The sequence below is a fragment of the Balearica regulorum genome, chromosome 1, assembly GCF_011004875.1.
Source record: "Balearica regulorum gibbericeps isolate bBalReg1 chromosome 1, bBalReg1.pri, whole genome shotgun sequence".
Taxonomy (NCBI): domain Eukaryota; kingdom Metazoa; phylum Chordata; class Aves; order Gruiformes; family Gruidae; genus Balearica; species Balearica regulorum.
The window spans coordinates 216368398-216382518 of record NC_046184.1 but is presented as its reverse complement, the minus strand read 5'-3'; the positions used below and the strand labels follow the sequence as shown (position 1 = coordinate 216382518).

Below are 14121 nucleotides of genomic sequence, written 5' to 3'. Positions count from 1 at the left end.
AGAAGGGACAGCAACTTCCCTTGGTCTGCTGGCGACGCTTCTCTTAATGTCACCCAGTAGTTTGACTTATTCACAGTGAAGGTACCCTGTTGGCTCATTCAACCTCTTGTCCTCCATAACCCCAGGTCCTTCTTGGCAAAGTTATTAGCATGCTAATGCAAAGCCTCGTTGTTCTAGTTGAAACTGCAATCCCCTCTCTTCTGTGTTTTTGGCTAAAATGGTACTTGGAACCATTAGGATGTTCTTCGTTTCTTAACCCGGATGTGCAGAATTTTGCTAAATGCTGCGGAGAAGCTGCCAGAGGTGACTCAAGAGGTAGCAGAAACCTACAGATGAGCATAGCAAACCCTGCCTGCGGTTCAGGCAGCATGTTTGGGCTCCAGCAGTGGATGCACATATTTATGTAAAACCAAACTGACCTAATTAAATTTTGGCAGTTGTAGGGTTTACCTACATAAATGTGGTGATTTGGCCTTTAAAGTTGTAAAGACTTAAGGGACTATTCTAGGATTGAAATGGGCTTTAGAAAGACAAGGCAAAAATTATAGCCCGTCGTGTATTGCTGCAGGCTTTTAACCTTTTTCTGCGAGGCTGAATACGCAATGAGGCCCTTGTCAGTGAAAAGGCTTTGTGCCTCTTAAATTTAAGCAAATATTTTTTTTAACTTACTGCTTTGGGCATTTCTTCGTGGTACCTACACTTAATTGCATTATACTATAGATCTCCAGTGTGCAAGCTATGTACTGCAACAGAAAGCTCAATGTTGGTTAATGAAGGATGTGGGAGATACTGTAATTTGTGAACCTGGCTGTGTTCCTTCTGGAATAGGACTATAAATGCAAGTCTGTGTAGCAAATTTTTTTTTTCCCCCTTAGTTCTGGAGAAGGCTCATCTGGTTCATAACTACCATGGAAACAGCACTTTAAAACAATCATTTGCACATCAAGTGAAGACCTGACACTATCGGAGGGCTACTTTGAAGGGACGTCAGAACAAAAACTTAAATGTACTGAAACTGTGCTAGGGAAGCTCTTGGCGGTGGCATAAGCAAAGCTTTCAGAGGAGCCCTCTCTTCTTCTTCCCTTTTTTTTTTTTTTTTTTTTTACTGACAGCATGTCTGAATCCCTCCAGATCCCTTTTATTATGGCTCTTTGAATCCCTAAGAAGAACCTGGACATGGGTTGTGATTGTTGAATTCAAGGATTTGCTCTCCAGATCTTACACGGGAGTTTTACTCCTGGACAGAATAGATGGGGCATTTGCCAGACCAGAGTTTGTGGCTGATGAATGGTGCTGTATTTGAGTGTTGAGGAGTAGGTTGAGTCTTTGACCTCCTTGCGTACAGCATTTGTGTCTGTTGTAACCAAAAAAAGCAACCAAAAACCTGGGTGCTCACTTTGGCCGGTTCATTGAATGAGTTGATGAGTAGGGCTGAAGGTGGCTAATGGGACCATTCAACCTGAGGCCCACATGGTCAGATGTTGGAGAAGCCCAATGTCTACTGTGTTATAGGATCCTTTAATGCAGTGAGGTCTGTCTCAACTCAGCCTTCTGTAGTTCAGGTGTGTTCTGAACCTGGTTGCTCCTCTTCAGCAGGACTCAATCCTGAGATTGGCAAGTCAGGATGGGTTTCGTGCAGTCCTTGTGTTCAGAGGTGCACAGGAGATCACAGCAGCCAGGCCCTGCTCTAAGGCTCATCTTTCTGCTGGGCATGTGTGAGCAGTCCCGCTGCATCATCCACCCCGTAACTATCTTGTCCTTGCTGTACCAGAGGACTTGCATGGAGTTAAAGTTAGCCCCAATCCAGGTCAACCTAGTGATGTTTTTTTCTAAAATTCCGCTGGAAAAAAGTTTTAATCCAGCTCAGGCTTGAACTCTCAGAAGTTGCAAAAGGGTTTGGGATTTGGCTGCCTCTCTCCTGGTGTCCTGGGGCCTGGGTGCCCTTCTGTGTTTCTGTTTGGGGAAGGTAGCGGACTGAGTCTGTCTTGTGTCTTGCTGTAGTTTTGCTGAAATGTGCTTTAATGACTCTTGAATCCAACTCCAGGACAGTTTTACTGGGAAGTGTATTGCTATTTAAATGCAAATTTGACAGCTTCAGGAGGAGGATGAAGGTGGTGTGGAAAGAACACTGCAATTCCAAAAGCTAAGGCAGGGAATGAATGTGGGTTTCTCCGTTCCTGGAGCAGTGCTGTGACCACTAGGCTATAGGAAAAACATTTCATACATATGGGGAAAAAGCTTCTATGCTTTTGTGCTGCTAAGCCTTGATGAGATGGCAACTGTTTTGCATGTGTGAAAGGAAACTGAGGAATTCACTGGTGAGTGATGGCCTAGAGGAACCAAAGAAGCAGGGCTGGAGGTACGTGCTTTGGAGATATGCCTGTAGGATGTCGTCTGTACCCCAGTACTGCTCTAACCTGGCTTCAGTCTCTGCTCTGATTGCCTAGTGCATCAGGACATTGCTGCTGCCTCTTGCCAAGGTTGGAACACAGAGCCATTGAATGGCTTGTCTCTTAGAGCTTTAAGGTAAACAGAAGGACCAGGATGAGGGAACTCACTGAGCCAAAAAAGCACACAGACATCCTTCAGGCTAGTCAGACAAACCCTTCAGTGAGTTGAAGATGAGAAGATCAGAGGGATGCAGTTCCTTTAGCCAAACCCATTTTGGGAAGTCCTGAGCCTAACACCGACAGTCTCCACTCTTGCAGGATTGGACCTTCTCTACAGTCCATTGGAATAAGAGACAGTCTACAACAGGTACAGGAGAGACAATTTCTTCCATCAACTTGTCCCTCTACAAAGAGTTTTTGCCTTGAGTATCTAGCACAGCTATGCACAACCACATTCATTTTCTTCCCCTGTCCTTGATGCTATCTCTACATTGTATTTATTAGTCCATGAGCACACGGGACAGCATCAGATCTATTGTTTAGGCAAACACCACCACATGTGAGGATACTTTTCCCTTGTTTGTAGGGAATATTCTTCTGAAAACTCAAGTTCTGGTCCTGTATGATTTTTTTTTTCCCAAAGTAACATTGTTGTGTTTGACATAATTATCTGATTCCTCTTTGCAGAGTTAATTGCCCATGAGGGGTTGAAGCACAAACATTACATTTTGTTTCAGGGTGACTTGTTCTTTTTGCTGCCTGTCTCTTGTCTGTATGGTAGAAACTGAAAGGTCCATTTTCTAAGTTTTGTCTAATCCTAGTGAAGTTGCTATGGTGTTGAATCTCTTCTTAATCTGTCCTGCATGCTTATCTTTCAGGTTTTTATATAACCGAATGGGATATTGGAGTGACTGGTCCATTCCAATACTTGTAACAACTGCTGCTGGCTTTACGTACATTACAGTGTTACTGGTGAGTAGAATAAAATGCCATTTCCTAAAGGTTTGTGCGTTTGTTTTAAGAAGGGTATGAACTTCTCAGTCCACCTATGACTTGAGCAATTTTCCTTTCAGAAGTGATTTTTCTCTCCCTTTCTCTTAGCCTTAAGTTACTTAAAATAAATGGAAAGCAAAAAATGCATGGTCTTTGACCTCAGATGATCAAGAGCAAAGACAGACACCCTGATGGTGGTGGTGCAGCTGGCCCGAAGAGAAATACAGCTTTTGTTTCCCTTAGTATGGCCCCAAGCCCACATTGGTATATCTGCCAATCACAAATACAGGTTGTTTCCCCTCATTCCAGGGTGCTGGGGACCCTCAAGGTGGTGTCCATTGAGGTAGTATGGTGGTACCTTGGCCCATGTAGTCCCAGGAGGGACTCTTGAGATCCCAGGAGCTGTTCACCTATGGACCAGCCTCTCCGACTCCCTGCCTCTTGGAGGCCAGTCTTTCCCTCACCGTCCTTGGCTTTGGAGAGGATCTATCTGTACCGATGAGCTAGGTGTTGTCTGCTGGACCCATCCCCACCCCAGGCCTGCTTTCTGCCATGGCCTGTTGGGTTACGTTTTGGGGTGGTGGTGTGCTCCTGCAGGTGCAAACACTTGACGATTTTGAGGTGCCATTGTCTGACTCTTGATTTCTTCTTCCCAGATACTAGCACTATGTCACATAGCTGTGGGGCAGCAAATGAACCTGCACTGGCTTCACAAGGTAAATAGCTCTTTTCAGCTTGGAAAGGAGCATGGCATTTTTGGGAAGAGCATAAACTTTAGATGTCTGTGGTACATGTGTCCTCACCTCAGAGGACTGAGATAATTGCACAGCAGGGACAGTCAAAGCCTGGGGATGATAACTTTGCTCCATGGTTGGTGAAATGTTTTGAGGTACCTGCTGACAGGGGTCCCCACCTCTGGAGATAGAGAAACACTGTTTCATTAGAGCAGCTTGACTGTGGTCTCGGCTTAGTGTGGTATTCCATTATGAACTTCTCTGGTGCTCCTTTCTGTGCTGAACCCAGCCCTGGAGGAAGGGCTGAGCAGATGTGGAGCTTTTCAGGATGTGCTTGGAGGAATTGTCTGTGGAAAAGCCTTGGGAGAAGATGTAGGTGTTAAAACTGAGGGTGTGCAATGTGCAGGTTGTGGTTTGCTGGAGACCAAGGAGGTCCTGATTTGTGTGTAAAGCAGTCTGAAAAAAATTTGTTGTGAAGAGTAAGATGCAGATCTGGTGTTCGGAGCACAGAAGGGATAGAGGAAGGGTGTGGGGAGAGACAGTGCCAAAGAAAAAGGCTTGGCAGGATTCAATTGTAACTGGCAATCTGCTAATAGGTAATTAAGGGACCAGTCCTGAATCTGCCAATACACAGCTCCTCCTGAAACTGGTTGTTCTGCATCTTGCAGGATCGGAGCCTGAACAGATGTCCTACCCGCCTCAGCACTGGGAGAGCACAGACCTCCCTGCCCTCTCTTTTTTTTTTTCCTAGAAATGATAGAAATTATGCTTCCTTGGGAGGAGGAGATGTAATGCAAAGAAGGGGTGGGTGCTGACTTGAGTGCTGCTGGAAAATAAATTGTTGACTCTTGAGTCTAACATATGTTTCTTCATCGGGGGAAATGGTATTTTTCAGACACGCTCCAGGTGGATGGTGGGTTTGGATGAGTAAGGCCAGGAGAGGAATGTGTTGGTGGAGATCAGTTAGTTCTTGCCTACAGAATCTCATCCTTCCTTCCCTTCTTCCAAAAAAGTCCACCTTTCGTCACAACTCAGATGTGTTGCTCTGTGTCTCTCTTCCCTTCCCCACACCTCCCTCAGCTTTCTGAGGAGGTTTAGATAAGAGATTGGATTAAGTTAATTGTCTCTGCAACTGTGCTGAATTACCTTCAAATATGGATTAAAGCATGTGGGAAAGGCTGGTATGTGCAAATAGCATGATTCCTTCCAATTTTCTCTTGTAACGCTACAAAAAGAGCTGAGGATCGTAAGCCAAGTTGGAGATGCATGGAGGAGGGTAAGAAGCAATAAATCAGAGCTGATGGGAAGAGGAAATGTTGAAATGGAGATACACTTCACACCTCTGTGCTGCACAGGGCAGTAACATCACAGGGAATTAGGGCTGTACTGAAGAAATCTAATTGACAGTGTCTCCTGTTGCTGCTGAATTTGAAGTTCAGCTTTGGAGGATATGAAATGGGTGAAAAGTAGATACAATCCGGGTTGTGTGCTGGTTATAGACTCTGGCAGATGGCCCAGAGGTCTGATCACAGGATGGGGAAGCGGAATGACTACTGCATGCAAGGTGTAACTGTCCACGTGCATTGCCTTGTACTTTATTAATTCAGAGTCCTTAATGAGGAAATATAGTGGAGGGTGTCCCTGCCCAGGGCAGGGGGTTTAGAACTAGAAGATCTTTGAGGTCCCTTCCAACCCAAACCATTCTGTGATGATTCTATGACTTGAAATATCTTGAAATAGTGTGTCTTGCTATTATAGGTTGCTGGGATGTATCTTTTAAATAGGTGAGTAAATCCCATCCGTGGATGTGCAGGAATGGGTTGGTTAGGGTTAGCAGGTGGTTTGAATGCAGCCTCTTGGCTTGGGGATCCTCTTTAGCCTGGGGCAGCTGGATCTCTTGGCCCCTTCTGCTGCCCCATGTGCTTTGTTCACGTTCCCCAAAAGCTGGAGGTTCAGAGTAAGCCACTGCTGGCCTACGGACACCTCTTGTGCTGTTGGCAGGTTGGTCTGTGGGCATCTAGGAGAGGAAGAGGAACAGCAAGTGAGAACCAAGGGCTAAACTAGAACAAGAAAACATGGTTTTATGTACAAAAGTGATTTCTGTAAACATTGGGAAGGTGGGTTTTTTTAATTTGTTTGTCTAAGTTAAGTAAATCTGAAATCGGTCTAGAGACGTCCTGTGCATCCTAGGTGATTAGTTCATTGTTACATGCCAGTTGGCCTCTTCTGCCAAAGTCTCCCATGCAGACTTCAGATCTAGACAGTACATGAGATTGAGACACAGAGCAGCAGCATCCTTTTAATCGAGCAGGCATGCGGTACAGCAGAGACTGAGATACCAGACGGAGAGGCGGAGGATGGTGAACTATTTTTTTTGACAGGCAGCCCAGATTTTAGGTCTTTACAGCTGGAGTTATTTCTATGGCAGTTTTTGATGGTTTGAACTTTTTACCTTTAAAATGGAGGTGACATTTTCTTTTTGACTGCTCTGCTCAGACTTCTGAGTGCTTCCACATGGAGAGGGAGACCAGGAGAAATGGCTGATGGGCTGGGTCTTATTCTGCCGTCTCAGTTCAACCACCGTCATCCAGAGCCTCTTCTCAAGCTGCAATATCTGTTAGAACTGCTCTGTCAACGTGGCTTGGATGCTGACTGCACAGTTGTTGCCATTTCAGGCTCAGGCAAAGTCACATCTATGCACAAAGTTGTGCTGAACCATCTCAGAGATGATTGTTTAGTGATGGGGATGTACAAGCTTGCTTGCATGCACGTTCACTCTTTACTGAGAAGTGTGATGTTTGTTGTCTGTTGGGCGTGTTCAAGTTTTATCCCTCAACAGAAGCATTGGAGAGTCAAGTTGAGTGAAGTCCGCCAACCTCCCATAGCACTGGTGCATCACAGGCTGTTGCAGGAGGGCCAGGAGAATCCTGGATCATCTCCTGAAGTTGCCTGGCAGAACCCAACCTTTATTTAAGCTGTTTCAGATCCAGTTTGCTGGCAGGGCAGATCATCTGATCTTTCCATACCGTTGGCCACTGTGTGAAGAAAGTGAGAGCTCATCCATGAGATGTGCCCTCCTGGGACTATTTAGTCAAGTGTCTTATCTTCAGTGGTGGAAAGGGGAGGTTTTGCTGGGACAGCACACAAGCTTGACCTCTTTCCTGGTGGGTCCTAAGGCTACTTATTTTAGGCTGATTATTACATACAAAAGTTTTCTCTCTACATTTCCCAATCTGTAAAACTTCTGTGATAATAGTAGGCTCCAGTATGTAAATACTCTCATATTTGTTGCAGATTGGCCTGATGACAACCTTGATAACTACCGTGGTGACCATGTCATCAATAGCACAGCTTTGGGATGACGAATGGGAGATGGTATTTATTTCATTGCAAGTAAGTTGTCTGCAAGGATGTTTCTCTGTGTGGGGAAAGAGGCCAGTGCAGCTACATGTCATGGATTTTGTCTTCCTACTGTATAAAGCCCTGTCTTGATGTTTGTCACTCCCCAAATTGAAATTTTGGCAGTGAGAAAACTTGCAGCAAAACTCCCAGGGAGTCCTCAAGGCCACCATATCGCTTTGTCTCCATCTCCTGGGCTCTTTCCTTTAAACTCAAACCAGGGCTTGGTTGCAGAATTAGATGTGGAAAATACTGAGGCTGGGTGTGACTCAGAGTTGCTGTATGGAGAGGGCTTGGTTTGGCTAGCAATGCTCTGGAAGTTGGTGTCCACGCCTCGAGCATCATGTTCTTCCCAGTCCTATGGGAGGAGTACTCTGGGTTTGTTTTTACATTGCACGTACAAATTTATATAGATCTAAAAAAGAATGCAACTTCTGTGCTCTAGTCCTGTTTTAAGAAAGACTTGTGGTATGCTGCAGGGCTATATGTGTTAGAGGATAGTAGTGACAAACAGTTAATGTCGTGATAGACCTAGTCCCTATTCCTTGTTTTCTTCTTCCTCAAAAAGGAGTCCAAAAATATTTTTCCCATGAAAGGCTTCAGAGATTTTAATGGTGATTGCTGCTTTATATTTGGGAGTACGCAAATATATGCAAATACAGGGGGAAAAATAGCATTCACACAAGACACTAACATTTCTCAGAAGTGCTTCTCTTTTCTTGTTTTTTAAAGATTTAGGCAAGCAATTGGAGAACAAAAGCATGACTCAGAGGATCCATCTCAAACTTTCTCTCATGGTGATATATCGTGATGATACACCATAGTGATACGCAGTCCAGTGTGTTCATAGAATCATAGAACAGTTTGGGTTGGAAGGGACCTTTAAAGGTCATCTAGTCCAACCCCCCTGCAGTAAGCAGGGACATCTTCAACTAGATCAGGTTGCTCAGAGCCCCATCCAACCTGACCTTGAATGTTTCCAGGGATGGGGCATCTACCACCTCTCTGGGCAACCTGTTCCAGTGTTTCACCACCATCATAAAACATTTCTTATATCTAGTCTGAATCTCCCCTCCTTTAGTTTAAAACCATTGCCCCTTGTCCTGTTGCTGTAGGTGCTACTAAAAAGTTTGTCCCCATCTTTCTTATAAGCCTCCTTGAAGCATTAAAAAGCCATAATAAGGTCTCCCAGGAGCCTTCTCTTCTCCAAGCTGAACAACCCTGAATCCCTTCCCTTGACCTGCTGGTCACACTGCTTTTGATGCAGCCTGGGGATACTGTTGGCTTTCTGGGGCTGTGAGCACACATTGCTGGGTCATGTCCAGTTTTTCATCCACCGGTACCCCCAAGTCCTTCCCAGCAGGGCTCCTCTCAATCCCTTCATCCCCCAGCCTGTATTGATACTGGGGGTTGCCTAGACCTATGTGTAGGACCTTGGTCTTGTTGAATTTCATGAGGTTCACACAGGCCCACTTCCATGGTTGTCCAGGTCCCTCTGGACGGCATCCCATCCCTTCAGTGTGTGAACTGCACCACTCAGCTTGGTGTCATCTGCAAACTTGCTGAGGGTGCACTTGATCCCATTGTCTGTCACTGACAAAGATATTAAACAGTACTGGTCGCTGTACAGACCCCTGAGGGATACCACTTGTCACTGATCTCCATCTGGATGTTGAGCCGTTGACCAGTGTTCAACTGGTCTATGAGAAATTTAAAACTTGATGGCACCAAGATCCTTACTTGAATTTGCATGGTGTCTAATGAGGCCTTTTCCAAATCTCTGTTATTTGGGTGAGCCCTTCCCCAAGAAGGGGCTTAGAGCTTTCCTGCTTTGCCTTCATAGTGGCCTGAGTGCCAAAGGCAATGGTAGGGTTTGGAAGAAGAGATGGCCAAAACAGAGGTAGAAATGGTATGATATCCAGCTGGAAAGAGAGTGGTCTGATGCACTATACAACCTGTAATATCAATGAATTTGCAAGGTGCTGAGGTGTTTGTTGTCATTTTTTTCTCTCCTGTTCTTTTCTTCTGCAGGCAACAGCCCCTTTCTTGCACATAGGAGCACTTGCAGCAGTCACGGCCCTGTCATGGTTGATAGCGGGGCAGTTTGCACGAATGGAGAAAGCCAGTAAGTACTACTCATGTCCTTGCATGGTGGCCAGGGGCTGGTGGGTGGCTGGTGGGGTTTTGGGCCCTCCTGCTGGGAACCGGCTGGCAGGAGGCAGTGCTGGTTTCTTCCCTGGGCCCAGCAGCTTCCAGCTCAGCCGCGTTGGAGGTGGATGCTCTCCTAGAGTAACCTGGCTGAAACTGGAGTGGGTGAACCTAGCCTGGGGATGCATCCAGATCCCACAGCTGCTGCTTTGTGGTTGGAAGTGTGCCAGGGTTGGAAGTGAAAGGGCTTTTTTCCAATGATGCAATAAAGAAAAGCATCCAGATTTCTATCAATCTGCTTTAGAAAACATAAATGCACACTCTGCAGCTAATGTGCAATGTTCTTCTCGATCTTATACGTACTTCTCCCTTCCCCTGTCTCCTTGGCTCTTGTTCACTGCATTTCTAGGTGGATCTGGCTTTTGAAAGCCTTCACGGACTTGTTGCTTGTGATGCAGTAGCACCCAGAGGGCTCAGTGGAGATCTGGTCCCCTGATGATGAGATGCTTCCTTAAATGTGTATTGAGACACAGTCAAAGGTCTAAGGGAGCAGAGTGGTGAAGGACAGACTGAACCCTGCTCCTCTTTGTGATGGCCCTGTCCACTGAAATAAGCTTTTCTATGCATCTCCCTTGTCCTACCTTGTTGCCAGGGGCTCTCCCAAGCCTGAGCTGTTCCTCTCGGTTTTCTTGTGAAATAATTTGATCCCTCTGTGCCCTCAGAAGTGTTTTTCTTCAGGGCGTCCATGGATGTTCTCAGACATTTGTGTCAGCCCCAGAAAAATTATTTTAATTGGTATTTAACCTGCAGCAAAAGACAAGCCCTGGAAGGATTTGGCACCACTTGCGAAAGACTTCAAGAAGTGGGAGTTAAGAATGAGGAAATGGTGTTTGAAGATGGAAAGATTTTGATATCCAGAGAGACCTTTCAAAGAAAGGATTGCTCTGCATTAATTTATAAATATGCCAATAAAGCTGTACCTGGTTCTTCTTAAATATGTCCTAGCATGTAATTAGGCTGCCAGTTGAGGGAGGATTTGCGGTTATGCCTAGAGCAGAGATTGCATGTGCTCCTTCTAAATTCCTCATGCTTTTTCTCTTGTAGCTGAGTTCCCTGAAAATGGCTTGTTTGTTTGTTTTTAATAAGCCAGGAAATTGTTTTCCTTCTCTTTTTTCTGCTCCTGGGTTGGTTTGGTGGGGTTTTTTTTGGTGTGTTTGTTTTTAAGGAAAAACATTCATCTCTTCTGTACTATGGGATCTTAAAAGTTATTTCAGAGTCATTTTACTTGTGAAAGGTATCTTACCTGGAGGAGTTTACAGACTTTCTGGTACAGATATGTTTGACACGGTGGCATTAAAAATGGAAGAAAAGAACTGAAATCCGTGAGAACCTACAGTTGCTTGTAATGGGAAAATAAGATTTCACTCACTAATAATAATCTTTTGGAAATAACTGGTGCAGCTGCAGTCATTGGTGCCACAATCTGTTCCTGTCATTTTTGAGGCATGTGACAGTCTTCAGCAACTGGCTTTTTTTACCGAGCAAATCTACAGGTTTTTTTTGTTCCTCCTATGCTACTTTTTCTGAACCTGGAGAATAGAAGTTTCTTGAATAGCTACAGTGTTTTAAAAGGTAGTAGCTTGTTTTCACAGCTTGCTTCTGAGGTCAGATAGAAAACATCGGACTCAAAGGAGCCCTGGAAGCCTTGAATAGCAAATGGCAGTGTGAGAAATGGGCTCTTCCAGGAGCCCAATCTGGGTTGGAGTGGTCACTAGGAGCAGGGGGAACGGGAGGGAAGGCTTGTGTCTAGGTGGTGGTGGTGTCATGTTGTAGAAGGAAGAAGATTTATCTGTCCTGCTTGCTAGGCTTGGGTGGTCACCAGGAGAGTTTCTTTCATACAGACACTCCATTCTCAAATTGAACAGTATGTACTTTGCTTGTATTTCATGCATGTATTTAATTTTGGGGTTTTCGTGCATGATTTCAGTTCCCACATATGCTGGGTGAGAACTTCAGCTCCGTTTTAACATGGTCTGTGACCCATGCTGGGTCATCCTTTCCCTGTGGTTGCAGTCAGTCCAATAATAAAAATAACTGGAAGCCCCTACATTTCACATGGTGCTTCCCTTTAGTCTGAATCTGAGCTGTTTAATCCCTAAACTGCAGTACCAGGTAGGAAGGGACCAGGTTCTTTGCACAGACTGAGACTCTGCTGACAATTAGGCTGATTTTCAAAGCCTGGTTGGTGTGTGGAGTTCCTGGAGCGAGCAAGAATTGGGTCAGGATAACCTCCTGTGTCCGTCTGGAGGTTTTGATGCTGGTAACGCACATCTCCAAGGCTCCGTACCTTTATGGTGCAAGACACAGCATGGACTCACTTAGCAAGATGCCATTCAGTTCCTTGAATGCTCTGTGGGTGATTGACATCTCTTCCAGAGAGGAGGAAAAATCAGCTGGCAAAGTTACTAGTGTTACCTTCTGGCTTGTAGGAACATGTTTGAATGAGGCTATTAGATGCTGGAAGCAAAAAGCAGTTTGTTTATGTGTGAAACCAGATCAGTCGTGGTCAGGACCAGATCTGGGCTGTTCTGTCCTTCTCCTAAAGAAACCCGCCTTCTATATCTTGCATCCATGGCAAATATTTGTTTTAAAGGGTTCTTTTGGAGGTTGTCCCTTGAGTTCCAAAGCCTTAATGAGTTTGAAAAATAAATAATAGTATAAAAAATAATGAAGTCTTATGCTTTAATATCTTTGGTATCAAGTGGCTCCAGACAGCTCAGGAGTTCAAAAGTGCCTGTTGTTGTTTATAAGGAATATACATCTGTTGGGAACAAGGGGTGTTTCTTCTGCGCTGTCAGCACCTTCGAAAAATTCCCAGGTACTTTGGACTTTGTGTGAAGTCACCAGAAGTCAGAGATGGGCGACTGAGGCGTGGCGTGAGAGGCAGGACAGCTCATCTGGCCCCAACCGCTGCAGCCAGCACCTTCCTGGCTGCATTGGCTGGTCCTGTAATGTTATTGCTTGCAGAGACCCTGGGGAGTGCAGCACCATCACAACCCAAGGATTTATTTAAACATGTCCACCTTAATCAGTAAAACATTATTGCAAATTAACTCAGTGCTGGCTGGCACAAATCCTAATGCAGAAGCAGTTAAAAGTGGTGTTACCCTGGGTGAAATGGGCAGTGGTGGTGAACCACCAATATAAACACAAGTGGTGTAAACCCAAGTGATATTAAATGCACCGACATGGTGCCAGACTTATTTGTAGATATGTTTAACTGGTGATCTATTTCTGCTGTCAGGCAGGGCAAAATTTGATGCTGTGCCACCCTTTGGGTGGCACAAACACTGCAGTGTTTTGGGCTACATTACTGGGACTTTAAGCAATTCACTTAACTTTTTGTTTCCCCAATACAAAATGAAGTGAAAACCTCCCTCAGGACTTGGTTAGCTCAAAGAGGGTTTTTTTTTAAATAGAATATGTTTTTCCCTAAGCATAGAGCTCTGCTGTTGTACTAGGGGCAATGGCTGTGGAGCAGTCTCTCCTCTGGAGGAAGACAAAGGTGTCTTGACTTTGCTCCTGTGGTGTGAGGAAATCAGGACCAACATTTTCACCAGCTCTTTCTCTCTCTTTCCATCTCAGCTTCTCAGATGTTGATGTTCACTGCATACCTCGCAGTTGTAGTTGCACTTTACCTCGTCCCCCTCACCATCTCGTCCCCTTGTATAATGGAGAAGAAGGCTCTGGGACCAAAGCCAGCCATTATAGGTCACCGTGGAGCACCGATGGTGAGTAGTCTCATGTTATTAGTACTGTGTTGTCTGACTCTTCTGCCGTGTGTAGGATCTGATGGTCTCCAGGCTGCTCTCCAGAGAATATATATGACAAACATAACTGAGGCACTCCTCCTGGCTAGAAATTACTGTGGTGGTAAATCAGTACATGAACCCAGGGTCAAGTCGTGCCCCAGATGTTCTAGATGACTTACAAAAAAAAAAAAAGGGCAACCCTTGCCTTGCTCAGGGTAGTTTGTGACATTGCATTTTTCTGGCTGCTAGTTCTGCTATTTTTTGCTCTCCAGGCTTGGCCCTTGAGCTGCAGCAGTACAAGTTTGTGATGATATTTTATTTTTTTTTTAGAGCTTGAGGCTCAGTCTTTGTGTCCTTTGCAGGACCTCACTAGCAGTGGTTAAACTCAGCTCACAGCAAGATGCCTTGAGTATGTGGCAATCTGGAAAAACAAACAAACAAGCTGTGTTGACCCTACATGACTGCATGGTACTCTTGCACTGCAGATCATCATGAGACTGGGTGAGGTGATGAAACATTCCTGTCGTCTGCCTCTGGGTAGACCTTGAAATCATAATCAAGCTAAAGATGGAACAAGTTGGTTTGGGCACAGCCCTGGGCTTGGATAAAACTGTCCTGTGGTGTTTGGACGTACTGGTCTGGGTC

At 45.1% G+C, this 14121-nt stretch overlaps 1 protein-coding gene across 7 annotated transcripts in view; it reads left to right on the top strand.

Annotated features, from left to right (window-relative positions):
* Positions 1–14121, top strand: part of GDPD5 (glycerophosphodiester phosphodiesterase domain containing 5) — a 171041-nt gene that overhangs the window by 126335 nt on the left and 30585 nt on the right. For all 7 annotated transcript variants that reach the window (XM_075742605.1, XM_075742602.1, XM_075742604.1 and 4 more), the window contains 5 exons: positions 3269–3362; positions 4040–4099; positions 7412–7510; positions 9548–9641; positions 13310–13455. In XM_075742605.1, the coding sequence (XP_075598720.1) occupies positions 3269–3362; positions 4040–4099; positions 7412–7510; positions 9548–9641; positions 13310–13455 (493 nt within the window). The remainder of the gene's footprint in view (positions 1–3268; positions 3363–4039; positions 4100–7411; positions 7511–9547; positions 9642–13309; positions 13456–14121) is intronic.